This window comes from Pseudophryne corroboree, chromosome 3, assembly GCF_028390025.1.
Source record: "Pseudophryne corroboree isolate aPseCor3 chromosome 3, aPseCor3.hap2, whole genome shotgun sequence".
Lineage (NCBI taxonomy): Eukaryota > Metazoa > Chordata > Amphibia > Anura > Myobatrachidae > Pseudophryne > Pseudophryne corroboree.
Genome location: NC_086446.1, coordinates 6392501 through 6419383, shown reverse-complemented (window position 1 = coordinate 6419383; position 26883 = coordinate 6392501). Strand labels below are relative to the sequence as shown.

General features: G+C 51.1%; 1 protein-coding gene across 1 annotated transcript in view; it reads left to right on the top strand.

The window, feature by feature from the left end:
- The first annotated feature begins 3543 nt into the window (after window positions 1–3543).
- The window catches only part of LOC135054517 (zinc finger protein 37-like), a 68985-nt gene continuing 45645 nt past the window's right edge, over window positions 3544–26883 (top strand). Inside the window, exons 1-6 of the mRNA XM_063957645.1 lie at window positions 3544–3647; window positions 8372–8505; window positions 15429–15620; window positions 18778–18856; window positions 20118–20201; window positions 21412–21509. Coding sequence (XP_063813715.1) covers window positions 8425–8505; window positions 15429–15620; window positions 18778–18856; window positions 20118–20201; window positions 21412–21509 — 534 coding nt within the window. The 5' untranslated portion in view covers window positions 3544–3647; window positions 8372–8424. The remainder of the gene's footprint in view (window positions 3648–8371; window positions 8506–15428; window positions 15621–18777; window positions 18857–20117; window positions 20202–21411; window positions 21510–26883) is intronic.

Below are 26883 nucleotides of genomic sequence, written 5' to 3'. Positions count from 1 at the left end.
GCTGTGCTGCTTCCATTGAAGCTGAAACTTCTCCCAGACTTGACATGTCTCCCGTTCCCATACCAGGCGCAGACATAGTTTTTGTTGACGGCTCCTGTAGTAGGCCCAATGACAATACATACCAGGCTGGCTATGCCATTGTCACCCTCCCTGACACTGTGTTGGAAACCCTGCCAATACCTTATCAGTCCGCGCAAGCTGCAGAACTCATTGCACTCACTAGAGCATGTCCCTCCCTTGACAGCGTCCATCTGCTCACTCAACTTCAAGCTGCTGCGACTAATACTGATCTCTCCGACTGGACTTACCCAATTCTGCAGAAAAAATCCTAAATCAGGATTAATCTGCAAAGAGGGGAAACCCTGTATACCCCAGTCCAGTGCCCCTTTGCTCGTTGCCCAGTGCCGTGGTGTTGGTCACCGTGGTGAAGCCACAACACTCCTCCTACTAACCAATGATTTTTATGTTACTAATGCCAAATCACTTGTGGACCAGTATGTTAGCAGATGCATCACTTGCCTCAGGAACAACCCTAACAACCCTAATAAAGCTAAACACCAGCATCTTGAATACCCCACCACCCCTTTTACACACTTACAAATTGATTTTACCCATATCCCTGGTACAGGTAAACAAGAATATGCCCTGGTCATTGTAGATATGTTCTCTCGCTGGCCAGAAGTATTCCTAACTAAGTCAGAGGATGCCAAGACAGTAGCAAGAATCCTAACACAGAAAATCATCCCTAGATGGGGGTGCCCCCTGCAAATAAATAGTGATAAAGGCTCAGCCTTTACAGCCAAAATCACACAGGCCTTAGTAAAAGCTCTGCAGGTGGAGTGGAAGTTTCACATCCCGTACCACCTGCAGAGTTCAGGGGTCGTAGGAAGAATGAATAGGACCCTCAAAGACAAACTAAGGAAGGCCACAGGAGGTACCTTCCACAAGTGGAAGCAGGTCCTTCCCATTATCCTAGCAGAAATCAGAATGACCCCACAGAAAACTCTAGGATACTCACCCTTTGAACCCTTTGAAATACTAATGGGTAGACCCTTCCCCACACCCTGGGCTAAGAAACCGTTGATGATACAGGAAGGAGATCTAGAATTTATAAGGGAAGAGTATGTCAGGGCCCTCATAACCAAACTTGATGAAATTGAACATGATGTCGCTTGTAAAAAACCCTTTGAATCCACAGGAACCTACACACCCCTTTAAAGTCAGAGACAGAGTCGTGGTGAAGGTGCTCCCCAGGAACAAGAGCCCAGGAGACTTCACCTATGGTCCAGAGACAGAGGTCGTAGCAGTTACCCGAACAGCAGTCCTGACAGAGGAAAGTCCTACCTGGATCCATGCATCCCGAGTAAAAAAGGTTCCTAGACCAGACCTAGAGAGGGAAGCAAGTGATTCCAGTGAGGTACGAACCGGGGCAGACAGCCCTGACCTCCCACCTAGCGAAGACAGAAGAACAGAAAACGATGAAGAACCTGCCCCCTATCTTTACCCTGGGGACTATCTTGATAGCTCTACTGGCCCATTTTCCCCTCTCAATGACTGAGGTTGATATAACTCAGAATAAGGGAAACTGACACTATGGTATAACTCTTCCACCACATACACCGCAACCTACATACTAGATTATTTCCAATTCCCCCAACTAGCTGCTGTCCAAAAGTCTGTTGACTACCAGATCCGCGCTGACACCACAGACAACCTAAGCCCCGAGGTACCCTATATTTGCGTTACAGGCCATAACTGGGGAAATTATTGCAGCTCATGGTCCGCGGCTGCCTGGAACACAGGTACCCCATGGGGCTATAAGCCCGCTGAAGCCTTAGATGAAAAGGGTAAACACGGAACATCATTAACTCAACGATTAACCCTTCTTAAAATGCCCAACAATTACTGCAACTCCCGCTCAGGCTAAAAATTGCGCCATTGGTGTGCAGAAAGACGTAAGCTTTGCAAGAATCATATAGTATAACAATAATGATTCTAAGAGGGGATTGAAAGGGTTAAAGCTCGTCTCTGCTTCAATGTCATAGAATTGCTTGTGTTATAGAACTTAATGTTCCAGCACATTCCTTGCTACTGTCCTTGTCTCTTATCTTTTTCTTATACCGTGTGAACAACCTCCCTATTTGAAATACAAACTTGCCCATATATGCATATCCTTCCACTGCGGCAGTTCCTAGCCAATCATGTTATGTTAGCCCCTTTTTGTGTTCTGTCCAATTAGTTATTGACTTGGGATATACACGCCCTAAATCCTTTCTTTTATATACTTTTGTTAAACGAACAATAAACAGTGTGAATCTTTACTGCTTGTGTTGTGCATGTTCCTTGTGGCTAAAGGTTTACACTCACAGACGTCTGAGAGGCCATCACATCGAGGGTTAAAGAATATAGGGACATATCCTTTCAATGTGTAACAGGGGAGTTTGAGAATATAAGGGGGCATTACATGTGTAAGAGGGGGGTGAGAGGGTATAAGGGGGCATTACATGTGTAAGAGGGGGGTGAGAGGGTATAAGGGGGCATTACATGTGTAATAGGGGGGTGTGAGGATATATGGCGGCATTACATGTGTAATAGGGGGGGGTGAGGATATACTGCGGCATTACATGTGTAAGGGGGGGGGGTGAGAGGGTATAAGGGGGCATAACATGTGTAAGAGGGGGTGAGAGGGTATAAGGGGGCATTACATGTGTAATAGGGGGGGGTGAGGATATATGGCGGCATTACATGTATAATAGGGGGGTTTGAGGATATATGGCGGCATTACATGTGTAATAGGTGGGTGTGAGGATATACGGCAGCATTACATGTGTAATAGGGGGGGTGTGAGGATATATGGCGGCATTATATGTGGAAAAGGGGGGGGGTGAGGATATATGGCGGAATTACATGTGTAATAGGGGGGAGTGAAGATATATGGCGGCATAACACATGTAATAGGGGGGTGTGAGGATATATGGCGGCATTACATGTGTAATAGGGGGGGGTGAGGATATACGGCAGCATTACATGTGTAATAGGGGGTGTGAGGATATATGGCGGCATTACATGTGTAATAGGGGGGTGTGGGGATATATGGCGGCATAACACATGTAATAGTGGGGTGTGAGGATATATGTCGGCATTACATGTGTAATAGGGGGGGTGTGAGTATATATGGCGGCATTACATGTGTAATAGGGGGGTGTGAGGATATATGGCTGCATTACATGTGTAATAGGGGGTGTGAGGATATACGGCAGCTCTATCATTATATCTTATTACATTTACAAGTTGTAACCAATACTCTTCCAGTTAAACCTATCTTCCGTGTTTTGCGTTCCAGTTAACTTGCTCATCGTGCGTTTCACCTTACTTCCGGGTTTAGCGGTCATCTATATTCTAGATTGTGCGTTCCACCGAACTTCCGGTATAATGGGCTATCAATACCTATGGGCGTTGCGTTCCACAGCATTTCCGGGCGTTGCGTTCCACATCACGTCCGGACCTTGCGTTCCACAGCACTTCCGGGCGTTGCATTCCAAACACAGGAAGGGTGTTTTTTATCGATTGCTGCAACTTCCGAGTGTCCGTCGAGAGTCGCGACCCGAGCACAAAGAAAGCGTCGCCGCTGTGGTCGTCAGCAGCAGGTACTGGTGCCCTAATTTACAGGGGGAGCGGCCTCTGCCGACTTTCTATACAGATGGGGTAGCCTAAGGTGACTACTTTACAGTTGTAGCAGCCTGTGGTGTCCTGTTATGAAGGTAGGGGGCCTGTGGTGTCCTACTGTACAGGGCAGCGGCCTGTGGTGTACTGCCATACAGGAGGAGGGGCCAGTGGTGTACTACTGTACAGGGGAGTAGGCTGTGGTGTCCTACTATACAGGAGGAGGGGCATATGGTGTACTACTGTACAGAGGAGCAGCTTGTGGTGTCTTATTATTATTGTACAGGGGCAGCAGTCTGTGGTGTCTTGTTATTATTTTTATACAGGAGGAGCAGCCTGTGGTGTCCCATTGTTATTATTATTAGTTTTATCATACAGGGGGAGCAGCCTGTGGTGTCCTATTATTATTATAATACAGGGGCAGCAGCCTGTGGCGTCTTTTTATTAATTTTATATAGGGGGAGCAGCCTGTGGTGTCCTGTTACTATAGCAGCTGCTGCAGTGTAATAATAACAGTAATGAGTGTGCAGGGAGAGGAAGAACACGTGATAGGTTGGTAGGCCCAGGTGCAAAAATGTGCTTTGGGCCCCGTTCCTACCCCTACTTCATAATATGCCACACAGCAGGAGGTTTATGGAGAGCAGCATGCCGCCACGGAGAGGTGATTGGTAGAAGCAGCGTGACGCTAGGGAGAGGAATCGTGACACCAGGGAGGGGTGGCAGGTTGACACCAGGGAGAGGTAGGGTGACACCAGGTAGGGATGACAGAGAGAGGCAGGTTGGTGACAGGGAGAGGTAGGGTGACACCAGGGAGAGGTGACAGGGAGAGGCAGGGTGACACCAGGGAGGGGTGACAGGGAGAGGTAGGGTGACACCAGGGAGAGGTGACAGGGAGAGGCAGGGTGACACCAGGGAGGGGTGACAGGGAGAGGCAGGTTGGTGACAGGGAGAGGTAGAGTGACACCATGGAGGGGTGACAGGGAGAGGCAGGGTGACACCAGGGAAGGGTGACAGGGAGAGGCATGGTGACACCAGGGAGGGGTGACAGGGAGAGGTAGGGTGACACCAGGGAGAGGTGACAGGGAGAGGCAGGGTGACACCAGGGAGGGGTGACAGGGAGAGGTAGGGTGACACCAGGGAGAGGTGACAGGGAGAGGCAGGGTGACACCAGGGAGGGGTGACAGGGAGAGGCAGGTTGGTGACAGGGAGAGGTAGAGTGACACCATGGAGGGGTGACAGGGAGAGGCAGGGTGACACCAGGGAAGGGTGACAGGGAGAGGCATGGTGACACCAGGGAGGGGTGACAGGGAGAGGCAGGGTGACACCAGGGAGGGGTAGCAGGGTGACACCAGGGAGGGGTGACAGGGAGAGACGGGATAATACCAGGGAGGGGTGACAAGGAGAAACAGGGTGACACCAGGGAGGGTTGACAGGGGAAAGCAGGGTGACACAAGCAAGAGGCAGGGTGCTGCCAGGGATGGGTGACCGGGAGAGGCAGGGTGACACCAGGGAGGGGTGACAGGGAGAGGCACGGTGACACCAGGGAGGGCTAACAGGGAGAGGCAGGGACACCAGGGATGGGTGACAGGGAGAGGCAGCGTGACCTCAGGGAGAGGTAGGGTGACACCAAGGAGGGGTGACAGGGAGAGGTAGGGTGACACCAGAGAGAGGTGACAGGGAGAGGTAGGTTGACACCAGGGAGGGGTGACAGGGAGAGGTAGGTTGACACCAGGGAGGGAAGACAGGGAGAGGTAGGTTGACACCAGGGAGGGAAGACAGGGAGAGGCAGGGTGACACCAGGGAGGGATGACAGGGAGAGGCAGGGTGACACCAGGGAGGGCTAACAGGGAGAGGCAGGGTGACACCAGGGAGGGGTGACAGGGAGAGGCATGGTGACACCAGGGAGGGGTGACAGGGAGAGACAGGATGATACCAGGGAGGGGTGACAAGGAGAAACAGGGTGACACCAGGGAGGGTTGACAGGGGAAGGCAGGGTGCTGCCAGGGATGGGTGACAGGGAGAGGCGGGGTGACCCCAGGGAGAGGCGACAGGGAGAGGCAGGGTGACACCAGGGATGGGTGACAGGGAGAGGCAGCGTGACCTCAGGGAGAGGTAGGGTGACACCAGGGAGGGGTGACGGGGAGAAGTAGGGTGACACCAGGGAGAGGTGACCGGGAGAGGCAGGGTGACACCAGGGAGGGGTGACAGGGAGAGGCACGGTGACACCAGGGAGGGCTAACAGGGAGAGGCAGGGTGACACCAGGGATGGGTGACAAGGAGAGGCAGCGTGACCTCAGGGAGAGGTAGGGTGACACCAGGGAGAGGTAGGGTGACACCAGGGAGAGGTGACAGGGAGAGGCAGGTTGACACCAGGGAGGGAAGACAGGGAGAGGCAGGGTGACACCAGGGATGGGTGACAAGGAGAGGCAGCGTGACCTCAGGGAGAGGTAGGGTGACACCAGGGAGGGGTGACAGGGAGAGGTAGGGTGACACCAGGGAGAGGTGACAGGGAGAGGCAGGGTGACACCAGGGAGGGATGACAGGGAGAGGCAGGGTGACACCAGGGAGGGGTGACAGCGAGAGGCAGGGTGACACCAGGGAGGGGTGACAGGGAGAGGCATGGTGATACCAGGGAGGGATGACAGGGAGAGGCAGGGTGTCCTGGGAGGGATGACAGGGAGAGGCAGGGTGACACCAGGGATGGGTGACAGGGAGAGGCGGGGTGACACCAGGGAGAGGTGACAGGAGAGGCAGGGTGACCCCAGGGAGAGGTGACAGGGAGAGGCAGGGTGACACCAGGGAGGGGTGACAGGGAGAGACAGGATAATACCAGGGAGGGGTGACAAGGAGAAACAGGGTGACACCAGGGAGGGTTGACAGGGGAAGGCAGGGTGACACAAGGGAGAGGCAGGGTGTTGCCAGGGATGGGTGACAGGGAGAGGCGGGGTGACCCCAGGGAGAGGTGGCAGGGTGACACCAGGGATGGGTGACAGGGAGAGGCAGCGTGACCTCAGCGAGAGGTAGGGTGACACCAGGGAGGGGTGACAGGGAGAGGTAGGGTGACACCAGGGAGAGGTGACAGGGAGAGGCAGGTTGACACCAGGGAGGGGTGACAGGGAGAGGCATCGTGACACCAGGGAGGGGTGACAGGGAGAGGCAGGGTGACACCAGGGAGGGGTGACAGGGAGAGGCAGGGTGACACCAGGGAGGGGTGACAGGGAGAGGCATGGTGACACCAGGGAGGGGTGACAGGGAGAGGCAGGGTGACACCAGGGAGGGGTGACAGGGAGAGGCAGGGTGACACCAGGGAGGGATGACAGGGAGAGGCAGGGTGACACCAGGGAGAGGTGACTGGGTGACACCAGGGATTGGTGACCGGGAGAGGAGGGGTGACACCAGGGAGAGTTGACAGGGTGACCCCAGGGAGAGGTGACAGGGAGAGGCAGGGTGACCCCAGGGAGAGGCAGGGTGACACCAGGGAGGGGTGACAGGGAGAGACAGGATAATACCAGGGAGGGGTTACAAGGAGAAACGGTGACACCAGGGAGGGTTGACAGGGGAAGGCAGAGTGACACAAGGGAGAGGCAGGGTGCTGCCAGGGATGGGTGACAGGGAGAGGCGGGGTGACCCCAGGGAGAGGCAGGGTGACACCAGGGATGGGTGACAGGGAGAGGCAGCGTGACCTCAGGGAGAGGTAGGGTGACACCAGGGAGGGGTGACAGGGAGAGGTAGGGTGACACCAGGGAGAGGTGACCGGGAGAGGCAGGGTGACACCAGGGAGGGGTGACAGGGAGAGGCAGCGTGACCTCAGGGAGAGGTAGGGTGACACCAGGGAGGGGTGACAGGGAGAGGCAGGGTGACATCAGGGAGGGGTGATAGGGAGGGGCAGGGTGACACCAGGGAGGGGTGACAGGGAGAGGCACGGTGACACCAGGGAGGGCTAACAGGGTGACATCAGGGAGGGGTGACACCAGGGAGAGGTGACCGGGAGAGGCAGGGTGTGTGGGATGTATTTAATATCCCAGTGGCCGCGATGACTGCGTTCAGGATACCGACGCTGAAATCCCGACAGCCTAAATGCCGACAGCACTCGCCACGGCTATTCCCACTTGTGGGTGTTGTGGACACCTACAGTTGGGAATAGTCCCTGCTAGTCCGGATTTAGAGGGGTTGGGATGTGACTCTTACGTTACGGGTCCGACCCGGGGCAATGTGCACGGTTTATTCCAAAAGAAAACGTCTCTGATTGGATGCTCCTGTGTCCCCTTTGGTGATGTCATCAGCCAGAGCTCGGGACACACAGGCAGCAACCCCGCAGACATGGGTAAAGCTGCATTCCGGAAGCTCAGCAGTGTGAGGGCATGGCCTATTGGAGTGATGAGAAGGTGAGGACACAGCAGCAGGTCACCAATAACGTAAAAGCCCTAAAGAAATAGTATAGCAAGGTCCATGACCATTAAATATGAATGCGGAGCAGCCGGGCATGAATGGCAGGACTACACAAGGGTGCTCTGTCGGCCATGATTGCTGCAATGCTGTGACCTGCCCCCACCTCCTCCTTTTTGTGAGCCACAAAAAGTCCATTTAAAATGACATCCATAATGTCTACAGGACTTAACCGGGTTTGCAATGTGTAAGCGGTGTTACTGTTATCTGTGTTACATGTGTTCTCTGAGACGTGTGTTATACGTATTCTGTTTATTCCTAGACACTCCAGCTGTGAGGAACCAGTCTTATACGTTGCACATTCTGTATACACTGATGATGGAAAAGGACAGGATTCAGAAGACTGAGATGATAATAAATATCTCCCTGGAGATCATCTACCTGCTGACTGGGGAGGTAAGGGGATCTGGGAGCGTCACAATGATTTCTCTTATGTCCTAGAGGATGCTGGGGACTCCGTAAGGACCATGGGATATAGACGGGCTCCGCAGGAGACATGGGCACTATAAAGAACTTTTAGTATGGGTGTGCACTGGCTCCTCCCTCTATTCCCCTCCTCCAGACCTCACTTAGATCTTGTGCCCAGAGGAGATAGGGTGCATTACAGGGGAGCTCTCCTGAGCTTTCTGTTTAAAAGAATTTTGTTAGGTTTTTTATTTTCAGGGAGCACTGCTGGCAACAGGCTCCCTGCATCGTGGGACTGAGGAGAGAGGAGCAGACCTTCTTAAATGATAGGCTCTGCTTCTTAGGCTACTGGACACCATTAGGTCCAGAGGGAGTCAGAACGCAGGTCTCCCCCCGCCGTTCGTCCCAGAGCCGCGCCGCCGTCCTCCTCACAGAGCCGGAAGATAGAAGCCGGGTGAGTATAAGAAGAAAAGAAGACATCAAGGCGGCAGAAGACTTCAGATCTTCACTGAGGTAAGCCGCTGCGCGCCATTGCTCCCACACACTACACACACTGAACAGGCACTGATGGGTGCAGGGCGCAGGGGGGGCGCCCTGGGCAGCAATAAACCTCTGGTCTGGCAAAAATGGGTACATTAGGCTGCGGAGGCAGTAAATTAATAGATCCCCCGCCATTTTTTGTATATTGAAGCGGGGCCGAAGCCCGCCGCTGGAGGGGGCGGAGCTTGATCCCTCAGCACTAACCAGCGCCATTTTCTCCACAGAACGCTGCAGAGAAGCTGGCTCCCCGGACTCTCCCCTGCTGAACACGGTGACAGAGGGCTGAAAAGAGGGGGGGGCATGTTTAAGGCGCAGTGAGTGTATTACATTGATTATATATATAAAAAGCGCTGTCTTGGTTATTCCAGTGTCAGTTTGGTGCTGGGTGTGTGCTGGCATACTCTCTCTCTGTCTACCCAAAGGATCTTGGTGGGGAATTATCCCATTGTAGATATATCCCTGTGTGTGTGGGGGTGTCGGTACGTGCGTGTCGACATGTCTGAAGCGAAAGGCTTGTCTAAGGAGGAGGTGGAGCAGATGTGTGATGTATTTCCGTCGGCAACGCCGACTCAGGATTGGATGGACATGTGGCATATGTTAAATGCGAGTGTGGCCTCATTACATAAAAGACTGGACAAAGCAGAGTCCAGGGAGAAAACAGGGACTCAATCCACGGATTAAACTGGGTCACAGGGCCCTTCTGGGTCTCAAAAACGTCCCCTATCCCAAATAGTGGACACTGGTACCGACACGGATTCTGACTCCAGTGTCGACTACGATGATGCAAAATTACACCCAAGGGTGGCAAAAAGTATTCACTGTATGATTATTGCAATAAAAGATGTTTTGCATATCACTGATGACCCCTCTGTCCCTGACACGAGGGTGCGCATGTATAAGGAAAAGAAACCTGAGGTAACCTTTCCCCCATCTCATGAGCTTAATGAGTTATCTGATAAAGCTTGGGAAACTCCAGATAAAAAACTGCAGATTCCCAAAAGGATTCTTATGGCGTACCCTTTCCCTGCACAGGACAGGGTACGATGGGAATCCTCTCCCAGGGTGGACAAGGCTATAACGCGCCTGTCCAAGAAGGTGGAGCTGCCATCTTCGGACACGGCAGCCCTCAAGGATCCTGCTGATCGCAGACAGGAGACTACCTTAAAATCTATTTATACACATACGGGTGCTTTACTCAGACCGGCAATTGCATCGGCATGGGTATGTAGCGCAGTTGCAGCATGGACAGATACCTTGTCAACTGACCTTGATACCCTATACAGGGATACCATTTTATTAACCTTAGCCCACATTAAAGACGCAGTCTTATATATGAGGGATGCACAAAGGGACGTTGGGTTCCAGAGCCAATGCCATGGCTATTTCTGCGAGACGAGTTCTATGGACCCGCCAATAGACGGGTGATGCAGACTCGCAGAAGCATATGGAGGTTTTACCTTACAAGGGTGAAGTGTTGTTTGGGGAGGAGCTCGCGGACCTGGTTTCAACAGCTACCGCGGGTAAATCTACCTTTTGTTCCCCCACAGCAAAAGAAAACTCCACAGTATCAGATGCAGTCCTTTCGGTCGCATAAGTCCAGAAGAGGTCGGGGTTCCTCCTTCCTTGCCAGAGGTAAGGGTAGAGGGAAAAGAACACCAGCTTCGGCTAGTTCCCAGGAGCAGAAGTCCTTCCCTGCTTCTACAAAATCCACCGCATGACGCTGGGGCTCCCCTAAGGGAGTCCGCACCAGTGGGGGCACGCCTTCGACTTTTCAGCCAGATCTGGGGTCTTTCAGACGTGGATCCTTGGGCGATGGAGATTGTTTCCCAAGGCTACAAGCTGGAATTTGAAGAGGTGCCCCCTCGCCGATTTTTCAAGTCGGCCTTACCAGCTTCACCCTGTCAGGAATCTGCATTCTCCATCGCATTACTTACTGTGGAACTACAGGTTCCAGAAGTTAAGTTCCAGTTTTCAGTCTACTGCAGCCTGGAGTACACAGTGCTTCAGCTAACTCACAGCTAATCTGAACACCCAATCCTGCGGGGTATGTTCTCACAGAGATGCAACATCCAATCATCACAGACCAAGGGGTATAAACTCCAGTTCCTGGCTCAGTCTCATCGCCTTGGACAACGAGTCACATTTGGTGTGTCAAGTCTTCAGTGGGGTTCCCCGTGTTCCAGTCTCCAATGGTTCCCCGTGTTCCAGTCTCCAGTGGTTCCCCGTGTTCCAGTCTCCAGTGGTTCCCCGTGTTCCAGTCTCCAGTGGTTCCCCGTGTTCCAGTCTCCAGTGGTTCCCCGTGTTCCTGTCTCCAGTGGTTCCCCGTGTTCCTGTCTCCAGTGGTTCCCCGTGTTCCTGTCTCCAGTGGTTCCCCGTGGATACTCTCATCCTTTCATTCCATTCATCATTCTGCATTTCTCCTGTTTGTTCCAGACTCCAGCCACAGCTTGCCACAGTTCAACAGCAGTAAGAGACTCTCCTCAGGTGTTATTCATTGCCTAATCTATGCACCTTATTACCAGCATTCCATTCTGTGTATTGCATCCAGCACTTAACAAACATGCTGAGTTAGGACTGTCTCCTGCCTGGGCCTTGCTTGGCTAAAAGAACTTTTATGTTACAGAGACTGTGTGCTTCTTACAAATACCGAAGTTCTGTTTGCATCAATCACAGTTACCAGTTACCTTGCATTCAGTTATCAGGTTATCTTCATTCCTCATTTGTGTTATCAGAGACTTTTTATTTTGCTTTAAACCATTTGCATCCAGTTACCAAATGATTCTACGTTTATGTTACCAGAGACTTTGTTTTGCTTGAAACCATTTGCATTCAGTCATCAAGTTATCTTCTATATTTGTATTGCCAGAGACTTTTGATTATTACCTTGGATTCAGTTACTGCTTATTATTTCATCTGTTACTGCCAGTTCTAAGTTATCATCCATTGCTATATCATTACTCTGTGACCTTTATGTTTAATAAACATCAGCGCATGTGCGCAGGACTCTTTATGCAACCTCCACGTCTCATACGTCATTCCAACACTGACCCACTAGTGCCCCCTCCGGGGACAGACAAAATCAGAAACCTGACACACCCCCAGAGAGGGAAGTAGTGTTCGCTGCAATTCAAAAGTTAGTCAGCAGCAAGTGATTGTCAAGGTTCCCCTGGTCCAACAGGGAAAAGGGTATTATTCAACCCTGTTTGTGGTCCTGAAGCCGGATGGTTCGGTCAGACCCATTTTAAATCTAAAATCCCTAAACCTGTACTTGAAAAAGTTCAAATTCAAGATGGAATCGCTCCGAGCTGTAATATCCAGCCTGGAAGGGGGGGATTTTATGGTGTCACTAGACATAAAGGATGCTTACCTTCATGTCCCCATATATCCCTCTCATCAGGAGTACCTGAGATTCGCTGGACAGGACTGTCATTACCAGTTTCAGACGTTGCCGTTTGGGCTTTCCACGGGCCAGAGGATTTTCACCAAGGTGATGGCAGAAATGATGGTTCTCCTGCGCAAGCAAGGAGTCACAATTATCCCATACTTGGACGATCTCCTGATAAAAGAGAGATCAATTACTGAAGAGCGTGTCACTCTCCCTGAGGGTGCTCCAACAGCACGGTTGGATTCTCAATCTGCCAAAGTCACAGTTGGTTCCAACGACTCTACTATCATTCCTAGGCATGATTCTGGACACGGAACGAAAGGAGGTTTTTCTCCCATTGGAAAAAGCCCAGGACCTCCATAACATGGTCAGAGACCTGCTAAAACCAAAAAGAGTGTCAGTTCATCAATGCACTCGAGTTCTGGGAAAAATGGTGGCAGCCTACGAGGCCATCCCCTTCGGCAGGTTTTCATGCAAGGACTTTTCAGTGGGACCTTCTGGACAAGTGGTCCGGGTCCCATCTACAAATACATCAGAAAATAACGCTGTCCCCCAGGGCCAGGGTGTCTCTCCTATGGTGGCTGCAGAGTGCTCACCTTCTAGAGGGTCGCAGGTTCGGCATTCAGGACTGGGTTCTGGTGACCATGGACGCGAGCCTCCGAGGATGGGGAGCAGTCACACAAGGCAGAAATTTTCAGGGACTATGGTCAAGCCAGGAGGCTTGTCTACACATCAACATACTGGAATTGAGGGCCATATACAACAGTCTACGACAAGCGGAGAATTTTCTTCGTGACCGGTTCTGATCCAATCAGACAACGACACAGCCGTGGCTCATGTAAACCGTCAAGGCGGGACAAGGAGAATAGTCGCGATGGCGAAAGCCACCAGGATTTTTCCCTGGGCGGAAAATCACGTAAGCGCTCTGTCAGCTGTCTTAATTCCGGGAGTGGACAACTGGGAAGCAGACTTCCTCAGCAGGCACGATCTCCATCCAGGAGAGTGGGGACTTCATCAAGAAGTCTTTGCAGAGATAACGGGTCTCTGGGGAATTCCTGAAATAGACATGATGGCGTCACGCCTCAACAAGAAGCTTCGGAGGTATTGTGCCAGGTCCCGGGACCCTCAGGCAGTAGCAGTAGACGCACTTGTGACACCATGGGTGTTTCGGTCGGTCTATGTGTTTCCTACTTTTCCTCTCATCACAAAAATTTTGAGGATCATAAGACGAAAAAGAGTACAGACAATACTCATTGTTCCAGATTGGCCTCGAAGGGCCTGGTACTCAGATCTTCAGGAAATGCTGACAGAAGATCCGTGGCCTCTTCCTCTCAGGGAGGACCTGTTACAGCAGGGGCCCTGCGTGTTCCAAGACTTACCGCGGCTACGTTTGACGGCATGGCGGTTGAACACCGAATCCTACCTGGGAAGGGTATTCCGGAGGAAGTCATCCCTACTCTGATAAAAGCTAGAAAGGAGGTGACGGCGAAGCATTATCACCATATCTGGAGGAAGTATGTATCTTGGTGTGAAGCCAAGAATGCTCCTACGGGAGATTTCCATCTGGGCCGGTTTCTCCACTTTCTACAGACAGGAGTGGATATGGGCCTGAAGTTAGGCTCCATTAAGGTACAGATTTCGGCCCTATCTATATTCTTTCAGAGGGAATTGGCTTCTCTCCCAGAAGTCAGACTTTTGTGAAGGGAGTGCTGCACATCCAGCCCCCCTTTGTGCCCCCAGTGGCACCGTGGGACCTTAACGTGGTGTTAAGTTTCCTGAAATCTCACTGGTTTGAGCCTCTTCAAACGGTTGAATTAAAATTTCTCATGTGGAAGGTGGTCATGTTATTGGCCTTGGCATCGGCAAGGCGGGTGTCTGAATTGGCGGCCTTGTCCCACAAGAGCCCCTATTTGATTTTCCATGTGGATAGAGCTGAGTTGAGGACTCGTCCTCAATTTTTACCTAAGGTGGTTTCTTCATTTCATATGAACCAACCTATTGTGGTGCCTGTGGCTACGGGGGACTGGGAGGACTCCAAGTTCCTGGATGTGCTCAGGGCTTTAAAGATTTATGTAGCCAGGACGGCTAGGGTTAGGAAAACAAAGGCTCTGTTTGTCCTGTATGCAGCCAACAAGGTTGGCGCTCCTGCTTCTAAGCAGACTATTGCTCGCTGGATCTGTAACACGATTCAGCAGGCTCATTCTACGGCAGGATTGCCGTTACCTAATTCAGTAAAGGTCCATTCCACTAGGAAGGTGGGCTCTTCTTGGGCGGCTGCCCGAGGCGTCTCTGCATTACAGCTTTGCCGAGCAGCGACTTGGTCGGGTTCAAACACTTTTGCAAAATTCTACAAGTTTGATACCCTGGCTGATGAGAACCACGCGTTTGCTCAATCGTGCTGCAGAGTCATCCGCACTCTCCCGCCCGGTTTGGAGCTTTGGTATAAACCCCATGGTCCTTACGGAATCCCCAGCATCCTCTAGGACGTAAGAGAAAATATGATTTTAAACCTACCGGTAAATCTATTTATCCTAGTCCGTAGAGGATGCTGGGCGCCCGTCCCAGTGCGGACATATTTCTGCATGACTTGTATATAGTTGTTCCTTACTTAAGGGTTATGTTACAGTTGGAATCGGTCTTTGACTGATACTGTTTTGTTCATACTGTTAACTGGTTGCGTATATTCCAGGTTATATGGTATGATTGGTGTGAGCTGGTATGAATCTTGCCCTTAGATTAACAAAATCCTTTCCTCATATTGTCCATCTCCTCTGGGCACAGTTCTCTAACTGAGGTCTGGAGGAGGGGCATAGAGGGAGGAGCCAGTGCATACCCATACTAAAAGTTCTTTATAGTGCCCTTGTCTCCTGTGGAGCCCGTCTATACCCCATGGTCCTTACGGAGTCCCCAACATCCTCTACGGACTAGGAGAAAAAGATTTACCGGTAGGTTTAAAATCTTATTCTTTGTTGTTTTTCCTAATACACAGGATTACACAGTAGTGAAGAAGACATCCGGTGAGTATGAAACATCCAGCATCCATCCCCTTGTGTCAGGAGGATTGAGCAGGACCCACAGCCCCATCACGGTGCCTCCACCTCACTCACTGATACATGAGAGATACAATGACCAGAAGATCCTGGATCTCACCAACAAGATCATTCAGCTGCTGACTGGAGAGGTGACTGCTGGGAATGGGACATTATACAGTAACACCAGGGGATGTGTCTGGGTGATGACTGGAGAGGTGACTGCTGGGAATGGGGCATTATACAGTAACACCAGGGAATGTGTCTGGGTGATGACTGGAGAGGTGACTGCCGGGAATGGGGCGTTATACAGTAACACCAGGGGACGTGTCTAGGTGATGACTGGAGAGGTGACTGCTGGGAATGGGATATTATACAGTAACACCAGGGGACGTGTCTGGGTGATGACTGGAGAGGTGACTGCTGGGAATGGTGCAGTATACAGTAACACCAGGGGACGTGTCTGGGTGATGACTGGAGAGGTGACTGCTGGGAATGGGGCATTATACAGTAACACCAGGGGATGTGTCCGGGTGATGACTGGAGAGGTGACTGCTGGGAATGGGACATTATACAGTAACACCAGGGGATGTGTCTGGGTGATGACTGGAGAGGTGACTGCTGGGAATGGGACATTATACAGTAACACCAGGGGATGTATCTGGGTGATGACTGGAGAGGTGACTGCTGGGAATGGGGCATTATACAGTAACACCAGGGGACGTGTCTGGGTGATGACTGGAGAGGTGGCTGCTGGGAATGGGACATTATACAGTAACACCAGGGGACGTGTCTGGGTGATGACTGGAGAGGTGACTGCTGGGAATGGGCATTATACAGTAACACCAGGGGATGTGTCTGGGTGATGACTGGAGAGGTGACTGCTGGGAATGGGACATTATACAGTAACACAAGGGGATGTGTCTGGGTGATGACTGGAGAGGTGACTGCTGGGTCTGGGGCATTATACAGTAACACTGGGGGACGTGTCTGGGTGATGACTGGAGAGGTGATTGCCGGAATGGGACATTATACATTAATGCCGGTGGACGTGTCTGGGTGATGACTGGAGAGGTGACTGCTGGGAATGGGGCATTATACAGTAACACCAGGGGATGTGTCTGGGTGATGACTGGAGATGTGACTGCTGGGAATGGGGCATTATACAGTAACACCAGGGGACGTGTCTGGGTGATGACTGGAGAGGTGACTGCTGGGAATGGGACATTATACAGTAACACCAGGGGATGTGTCCGGGTGATGACTGGAGAGGTAACTGCTGGGAATGGGACATTATACAGTAACACCAGGGGATGTGTCTGGGTGATGACTGGAGATGTGGCTGCTGGGAATGGGGCATTATACAGTAACACCAGGGGATGTGTCTGGGTGATGACTGGAGAGGTGACTGCTGGGAATGGGACATTATACAGTAACATCAGGGGATGTGCCTGGGTGATGACTGGAGAGGTGACTGGTGGGAATGGGACATTATACAGTAACACCAGGGGATGTGCCTGGGTGATGACTGGAGAGGTGACTGCTGGGAATGGGGCATTATACAGTAATACCGGGGGATGTGTCTGGGTGATGACTGGAGAGGTGACTGCTGGAAATGGGTCATTGTACAGTAACACCAGGGGATGTGTCTGGGTGATGACTGGAGAGGTGACTGCTGGGAATGGGTCATTGTACAGTAACACCAGGGGACGTGTCTGGGTGATGACTGGAGAGGTGACTGCTGGGAATGGGGCATTATACAGTAACAGCAGGGGATGTGTCTGGGTGATGACTGGAGAGGTGACTGCTGGGAATGGGACATTATACAGTAACACCAGGGGATGTGTCTGGGTGATGACTGGAGATGTGACTGCTGGGAATGGGACATTATACAGTAACTCCAGGGGATGTGTCTGGGTGATGACTGGAGAGGTGACTGCTGGGAATGGGACATTATACAGTAACACCAGGGGATGTGTCTGGGTGATGACTGGAGAGGTCACTGCTGGGAATGGGGCATTATACAGTAACACCAGGGGATGTGTCTGGGTGATGACTGGAGAGGTGACTGCTGGGAATGGGACATTATACAGTAACACCAGGGGATGTGTCTGGGTGATGACTGGAGAGGTGACTGCTGGGAATGGGCATTATACAGTAACACCAGGGGACGTGTCTGGATGATGACTGGAGAGGTGACTGCTGGGAATGGGGCATTATACAGTAACACCAGGGGACGTGTCTGGGTGGTGACTGGAGAGGTGACTGCTGGGAATGGGGCATTATACAGTAACACCAGGGGACGTGTCTGGGTGGTGACTGGAGAGGTGACTGCTGGGAATGGGACATTATACAGTAACACCAGGGGATGTGTCTGGGTGATGACTGGAGAGGTGACTGCTGGGAATGGGGCATTATACAGTAACACCAGGTGATGTGTCTGGGTGGTGACTGGAGAGGTGACTGCTGGGAATGGGACATTATACAGTAACACCAGGGGATGTGTCTGGGTGATGACTGGAGAGGTGACTGCTGGGGATGGGACATTATACAGTAACACCAGGGGATGTGTCTGGGTGATGACTGGAGAGGTGACTGCTGGGAATGGGGCATTATACAGTAACAGCAGGGGATGTGTCTGGGTGATGACTGGAGAGGTGACTGCTGGGAATGGGACATTATACAGTAACACCAGGGGATGTGTCTGGGTGATGACTGGAGATGTGACTGCTGGGAATGGGGCATTATACGGTAACACCAGGGGATGTGTCTGGGTGATGACTGGAGAGGTCACTGCTGGGAATGGGGCATTATACAGTAACACCAGGGGACGTGTCTGGGTGATGACTGGAGAGGTCACTGCTGGGAATGGGGCATTATACAGTAACACCAGGGGACGTGTCTGGGTGATGACTGGAAAGGTGACTGCTGGGAATGGGACATTATACAGTAACACCGGGGGATGTGTCTGGGTGATGACTGGAGAGGTGACTGCTGGGAATGGGGCATTATACAGTAACACCAGGGGACGTGTCTGGGTGATAACTGGAGAGGTGACTGCTGGGAATGGGACATTATACAGTAACACCAGGGGACGTGTCTGGGTGATGACTGGAGAGGTGACTGCTGGGAATGGGGCATTATACAGTAACACCAGGGGATGTGTCTGGGTGATGACTGGAGAGGTGACTGCTGGGAATGGGGCATTATACAGTAACACCAGGGGATGTGTCTGGGTGATGACTGTATCACTGTGTGTGTCAGGTTCCTATAAGGTGTCAGGATGTCACTGTCTATCTCTCCATGCAGGAGGGGGAGTATATAGAGGAACAGAAGGGTCTGTACAAGGACGTGATGATGGAGAATCACCGGACCCTCACATCACTGGGTAAGAGGAGAGTAGGTATGGGGGCCCCCTATATACACACACACATCATCTGATTATTATTATTACATTATAGTTATAAGGCACCACAAGGATTTTGCAGCGCCGTACACCCGGCAGACATTAGAACAATACAGGATACACAGAATGTAACATTCCAGTAACTGCATAAACTAAAACAGAGCACAGGTAACAATCAGCAGCACAGTTCTCAGTACATAATACAGCCGAGCTGTAAGTAAGCAAAGGTGTATTCGGCGTACTACTAGGGCCAATCAGCCATTGGAAGAGATAAACAGTAATCAGCGAGGGGAAATGCAGGTATAGACATTTGTTGCATAGGTGAGGGCTGTAATTGGAATGCGAGAAACGAGGGCTTTGAGAACAGGAGGGAAGAGGGCCCTGCTCCAAGGGGCTTACAATCTAAACGGAGGGAGGAGACAGACAGGTGACATGAGGTATGAGGATGCGGTAGGTGGCCTGGTGTCAGGATGTATGCGAGGCAGAGATTGCTAAGCCATGAGGCAGGGGGTTGGGAGAGCGGCCTCGAGACTAGTTTATGCAGAAGGGTAGGCTTTGATGAACAGGTGAGTATTCAGTGCCCGTTTGAAGCTTTGCAAGGTCGGGGAGAGTCTAATAGAGCGAGGGAGCTTGTTCCAGTCAAGAGGGACAGCGCGGGTAAAATCTTGGTTTCGTGCATGGGAAGCAGTGACCAGGGTAGAGAAGATGCGACTGTCATTGGCCGTCCGGAGTGAGGTTTGAGATGTATGGTGCAATGGAGTTAGAGATGACCTTGTATGTGAGGGTGAGGAGTGTTATGAGGATTCTGTAGGGAAATGGGAGCCAGTGCAGGTTTTGTCGAAGGGTGGTGGAAGGTGCGAAATGGCAGGAGATAAAGATAAGTTTAGTAGCGGAGTTGAGAACAGATCAGAGGGAAGTGAGATGGTTACGTGGGAGGCCAGTGAGGAGAATGTTGCAATAGTTGAGCCGAGAAATGGCCAGTAAGAGGATAATTTAGCTGTACTCTGGGAGAGGAACGGCCTAATGAGAGCAATGTTGCATAGCTGGAACCAACAGGCTTGAGATTGGACGTGCGGGGCAAAGGAGAGGGAGGAGTCAAGAGTGACGCCCAAGCAGTGGAGTTGGGGAACGGGGAGATGATGGGGTTGTCAACAGTGATGGAGATATTGGTAGTGGTGGTGGAGTGGAGTCTCCTTTATGAGGGAAAGATGATGAGTTTGATTTTGTCCATGTTGAGCTTCAGGGAGCGCTGAGACATCCAGGAGGAGATGGTGGAGAGGCAGCTGGATACCCGAAAGAGGACGGAGGAGAGGTCAGGAGTGGAGAGGTATAGTTGCGTATCATCGGCATAGAGGTTGTGTTGAAGGCCGAAGAGAAGGGGGCCAAGGACAGAACTCTGGGGGGGCACCGACACGGATGATGGAATGTGGTGAAGTGGAGCCGGAGGTAGAGACTGAGAAGGAGCAGTTAGCGAGGTAAGAGGTGATCAGGCAAGGAAGGTACTAGAGACCAAAGGACTGGAGGGTGCGGAGGAGGTGAGCATGAACCACAGTGTCAAAGGCAGCAGAGAGGTCCAGGAGTATGAGCAGAGAGAAGTGACCCCTGGATTTCTCCGAAAGCAGGTCATTGATGACTTTGATGCGGTAGAGGACAGAGCTGAAATGGAGGAAGTCGGCCAGAGAGCGAGATTTCCTCCCGAGGTGCTCGGTGGTGTGTGAGGGAGGATAACGAGGTTGAGAGACCTGAGATTGCGTGTGATGATGGTGGGTCTGTGCGTAAGGTGGAGAGGAGATGGTGAAATAGAGTAGATGGTGGTAAGAGAGGAGAAGGAAGAGTTGGAGAAGTAAGATAGATCACACCGGTGGGTGAAGACAAGGTCAAGGGAGTGGCTGCGATGGTGAATGGGGGTGGAGGTCCATTGAGAGAGGCAAAAGGAGGAAGAGAGTGCGAGAAGATTTGTGGACACTGATTTAGTGATGTCTGTAGGGTTAGTAAAGTCGCCGAGGATGATAGAGGGGAGGTCAGAAGAGAGGAAGTGGGGAAGATGGGCAGCAAAGTTGTCGAAGAACAAGGAGCAGCAGCAGCTGGGGGTTCGGAAGATGACCGCCACACGGCGATGAATGGGTTAGAAGAAGTGGATAGAGTGGACCTCAAAGGTGGAAAAAATGAAGGAGGGTTTGGGTGGGAGGACGCAAAAGGTGCAGTTTTAGGGAGAGGAAGGATGACCGCTCAGCCTGTCAGGTCTGACAGAGTGGGTGAAGGAGAAGCCCCCATAGGAGAGGACAGCAGGGGTATACTGGGTGTGCATTCAGCAGGTGTTGGAGGTGGTGAATTAGTTAGCTCACTGTTGTCTGTTGATAGCAGTTCTTTTGGAGGAGGCATAGAAGTTAGATCTTTGTCCTTCTGTTTTTCTTCTGCTTATCTCCGGTATATCTCTGATTTCCATATTAATATTTCATTACACTTTACACTAACACACTTCACATCTACATAATCGCATATATACACTGTACTCAGTCACGTTGTGTCTCCTACAGATGGGCCCAGTAACAGAGATACCCCAGAGAGATGTTCCCGTCCTCTGTATTCCCAGGATTGTACAGAGGAGAATCGCAGGACCCCACAGGAGGATCAGGTAGGTGGGATTTAGGGTCTCTCCAATGTACTAATGTGACTGTCACTATATGAGTGGACACCGTCTCAGCTGCTGGTGCAGTTTTGTGAGACTTTTGTTTATTTATTGTACAGATCTGTGGGGGAACTCCGCTGGATGGAGACAGGCAGACAGGAGTGCCTTCAGCGTGCTGCCACTTTCCCCATGTCTGGTACATGGGTGACCTTAATCTACACTATTTTGGGACCGTGCACCTAGGGTTATTGCTGTTGTGCCCGCCACTTAGCTGTTGAACTGGAGCAGCATAGCACTGTCTCTCTTACTATGCTGGAGACGGGGATTGTGGCAGGCCCCCTCCCTGGTGTAGCATTCAAGCGATCGCAGCTAAGCACCAGATAAGTCCGTTCAGCAGGGGATCTGACACAGCATCTAGTCCCCACACAGGCAGCATAGCGTGGGGAAGAGCTGGTCTCCAGAAGATTTGTACAAATGTGATATTTCCCCATGGGACCATGCTTCTATTTCTCTTTCATCCACTAGGGGACACTGGAGTCCTATACAGTAGGGGTGTGAAGCCTTGAACCGGAGGTGTGGCACAATCTAAATTAGCATTGTCTGCACAGCCGGCTCCTCCCACTTCACATCCCTCCTCCCTCAGTTTGAAAAATTGTGCTTGAGGTGAAGCACGTGGGAGCACAGAGCTCCTGACAAGAGATACTAAAAGGGGCTGCGTAACCCTAATAAAAGGGGGACAAGGCTGCCTAGTATCAGAGAGACAAAGATCCCTATTGAAGGGACCTGCCTCTCTCATGTATTTTTATTTATTTTTATAGTGAGCAGAGAGAGACCAAAAATATCACAGACTGGGCTATCTGCTGAGATCCTGTAATGATCTCTGTTGTAATGCTGCCTCTCACTGTACAGGAGCTGCCTCCTGTAATAGCTAAATGTAATGCTGACTCCGGTATAACTAGCCCCTCACAGCAGTTACAGTGGCGGGCGCGGGAGCATAGTGCGGCGCGGGACTTGGCCTTTCCTCCCTGTGAGCAGGGAGGGACGGCAGAGCGGCGCGCTGCACAGCGAGAAGCTGAAGCCGACGTGGAGCTCAGGCGCCGCTGCGGGAAGCTGCCCAGAGAGTGTACTCGGTGCGCGCCGGCCAGCGGAAGGGGACTGGTATAAAAGTACATCCGAGGCAGCAGCAAGTGGAACTCGTATAGCCTAATGGCTAGGGTTCCTTAACAGCAGCATATATATATTTGCAAAAGTCTTGCAAGAGATTGGTGGGGGTCATGTGTACTGATTATGGCGCCAGGCTGAGGTAATAGGTGGACCCTCCCCCTCACCCCAGTAGATAACATAAGGGAAGTTGTTTAAGAAAGAACTAGCTCCCCCTGCTGCACTGACTGCATAGTGCATAGTAGAAGATAGCAGGGAGATCGTTAGGTAACTGCTCCCTCTGCTGGTGAATAATACATATACAGATGAGGATCTCCTGAAAAGTAATCAACTTTACAATTTATATTTTCAAGGGACTTCTATTTCAAACATCCTGCAGAAAATATACGGAAGCAAGCGAATACCAACTCTAACATCGTAGCTGATTACAGTTGGGGTGTGAGAATTGAGAGTCGGCTGGTGTTTTAATTTTTTTTTTTTTTCTTAAATTTTTTCTTAAGGTTAATTTAAGTAAAGTTATTGACCTGCTCCTTTTATATACAAAAAGGACAGGTAGTTCCAGCCGGATCCAATACCTTCGCTTCCGTCATCTCCCAGTCTTTCTCTTCCTAGTTTAAAGGGTGAAAGCATGGCGGGCAAACCCTAGTATAGGGTTTTCAAAACAGCATGTCTAAGGCGGCCAAGACCTGTTATGTTTGTACGAAATGTAACAAGAAGAGCACGCGGGTTGGCAGCTCCGGGGTGTGCGACTCCTGCTTAGACAAGGACGCTCCACCCGGGACCAGTGCTCTGGCCAAGGTATGGGAAGACAACCTGGCTAATAGAATATAGAGATGGCTGAGTCGCGCAAGCAGCAATCCGAATGGGCTGCGGGATTCTCAAAGACGATGGAGGAATTCCTCATCAGGTTAACGCCACCCGCACCCGTAGAAACGAGTGTGCGCAAAGCGGTTAAAAGAACCTAACCTAGACGCCGACTTTCCAGAGGAGGACTCGGCAATCTCAGGTCTGGACTCCTTAATCGACGCGGTAAAAGAGATCCTAAGTTTTAAGGATGAGCAAATACGGGAGCCGGAGGACTTCGATTTGTTCGAATCCCAGAAGCTGCGTTCAGCAGTGTTTCCTATTCCTAAATCCCTCCAATCTCAGATAGAGGAGGCTTGGAAACAACCTGACAAACGGTTTCAATATCCGAAACGTTTTCAAGTAACTTATCCCCTACCTAAGGGTGTAATGGACAAGTGGGAGACTCCGCCGGTAGTGGATGCTTCCCTAGGAAGGTTGTCAAAAAAGACAATTTTACCAATTCCTAACGTAACTACTTTAAAGGATGCGTCAGACCGTAAGGTTGATACTGCGTTAAAGTCAATTTTTGTTGCAGCTGGTGCAGCGCAGAGACCTGCGATCGTCTGTGCTTGGGTCAACAAGGCCATGGGTGCATGGTCCGGCCGTATTGTACAAGCTATTGAGGAGGAAAATAGCTTAGAAGAGATTACCCATCTGGCGGAACACATTCGAGAATCTGCATCGTACTTGTGTCAAGCTCCTAAGGATATTAGCAGAATAGCATCGCGCATATCTGCATCGGCCATATCGGCTAGAAGGATTTTATAGCTCAGAGAATGGCAGCGTGACTCTGAGACCAAGAAGGCGGTAGAATCCATCCCCTTTGGGGGTGAAATGCTGTTCAGACCAGAATTAGACAAGTGGATTTCGCAGGCTACAGCGGGGAAGTCCACTTTTCTGCCTACTCCGTATACGAGAACCGCTCCACAAACTAGGAGAGGTTATTCGGGACCATCGTTTACTTCATTTAGATCACAGTCCTTTCGAGCCCGAGGTAGGGGTTTCGGTACACAGGCACGCGGGGGCAGAGGTAGAGGCCGCTCGCAAGCAGCAACCAGAAAGCAGGATAAACCTGCTGACAAGACCGTGGCATGACGGCCTCCCAGCTCACCTGGGGTCCCCCTTGGTGGGCGGCCGACTGGAAGGTTTTCAGGACATCTGGGCCAAAACCTCACCAGAGCTTTGGGTGAACAACTTAATCTCTCAGGGATACAAACTGGAATTTCAACAGACGCCTCACAGTCAGTTTTTTACAACAGGATTGCCTCAGTGCCCTCAAAAAGCAAGGGCACTACGGGCAGCAATTCAAAAATTGCTGCAAGCAGAGGTCATTATTCCGGTTCCCGCTTCTCAGAGAGGAACAGGGTTCTATTCCAATCTTTTTGTCGTGCCAAAACCAGACGGGACGGTCAGACCAATTCTCAATTTAAAAGTTTTCAACCAGTTTTTAAGAGTCTACAAATTCAAGATGGAATCAATCCAATCGGTTATTGCAGGCTTAGAACCAAGCGAGTTCATGGTATCCATGGACATAAAGGATGCATATCTGCATATCCCAATCTGGACTCCTCACCAGGCTTACTTACGGCTCGCACTGGTGGCGGAGCACTACCAATTCCGGGCCTTGCCGTTCGGTCTAGCGTCAGCCCCAAGAATTTTCACAAAGATCATGGTGGCAGGACTGAGACTGTTGGGGGTCACGATTATACCTTATCTGGACGATTTACTGATCAAAGCTCCATCTCAGAATCGACTGCTCAAGGATGTTCAGACATCCCATCAATTTCTAATTCAACATGGATGGATTGTCAATTTCAAAAAGTCCAACCTCATACCGACTCAACGGATTCAATTCCTCGGTCTCATCTTGGACACGGTCCTATTACGTGTGTTCCTACCAGAGAACAAGGTACAGGACCTACAGAGATTGGTGGCTCAGGTACTGAGCACGCAGACCGTTTCTCTGCACCTCTGTGTGCAACTTCTCGGGAAGATGGTGGCGTCGTTCGAAGCTCTCCAGTACGGCAGACTTCATTCACGACCATTCCAATTGAACCTCACTGCTCAGGGAGCAGGCTCGCACTGGCTTCTCCATTGGAAAATTTGACTTCAACCACAAGTAAGGGTCTCCTTGATATGGTGGTCTTTACACAAGAACCTTACAGCCGGCAAGAAATGCGGCATTTGGGATTGGAAGATCTTGACGACGGACGCCAGTCTCAGAGGTTGGGGAGCCGTCCTAGACGACCATCAGTTTCAGGGACGATGGACACTACAGGAAAGCAAATTACCCATAAACATCCTCGAACTAAGAGCAGTCTACAATGCCCTTCTCTTAGCAGAAGACCTAGTCATGAATCAAAACATCAGGATTCAGTCAGACAATGTCACGACGACGGCTTACATAAACCGTCAAGGAGGAACAAAGAGCAGGATGGCGTTAAAGGAGGCCACAAAGATCTTGTTGTGGGCAGAAAGACGAGACATCATTCTCTCCGCAGTGTTCATTCCAGGTGTGGAGAACTGGGAAGCAGATTACCTCAGTCGCCAGGACATGCATCCGGGGGAGTGGTGCCTTCATCCACGGATTTTCAACATGATTGTGAGAAGATGGGGTCTACCTCAGGTGGACCTATGGCGTCTCGACAAAACCATCAACTGCCCAGATATGTGTCAAGAACTCGAGATCCAGCAGCAGAAGGAGTGGACGTATTGACACTTCCGTGGTGTTACAGGAAGGTTTACATATTTCCACCATTCCCACTCATACCCAGGGTTCTGAAAAGAGTAAAGCGGGAACGAGTGTGGGTTATTCTAATCGTACCAGATTGGCCCCGCAGGAGTTGGTACACCGACCTGCGAGGGTTACTGGCGGAGGATCCTTGGAGGTTACCTCAGAAAGAGGACCTGCTGTCTCAGGGACCGTTCCTGCACCCCGACCTAAACAGGCTGCGTTTGACGGCGTGGCTATTGAAACCCGGATCTTAAGAGACAGAGGGATCCCACGAACGGCCATTCCTACAATGATTGCCGCTAGGAAGCCGGTCACAGCCAGGCACTACTACAGGATTTGGAGACGGTACATGGCTTGGTGTCAGGAAAGGGGATGGAATTCATCAAACTTCCATTTATCGCGACTTCTACTGTTCCTTTAGGCCGGTCTAGAGGGAGGACTCGGATTGGGCTCTTTGAAGGTTCAGATTTCGGCTCTCTCCATCCTTTTTCAACAGCGGTTAGCATCCTTGCCAGAGATTCAAACCTTTTTACAGGGGGTTCTGAGGATTCAACCCCCTTTTTGTCCTCCCACGGCACCATGGGACTTAGGTTTGGTGTTAGAATATTTGAAGTCTCCGACTTTTGAGCCGTTGACAAG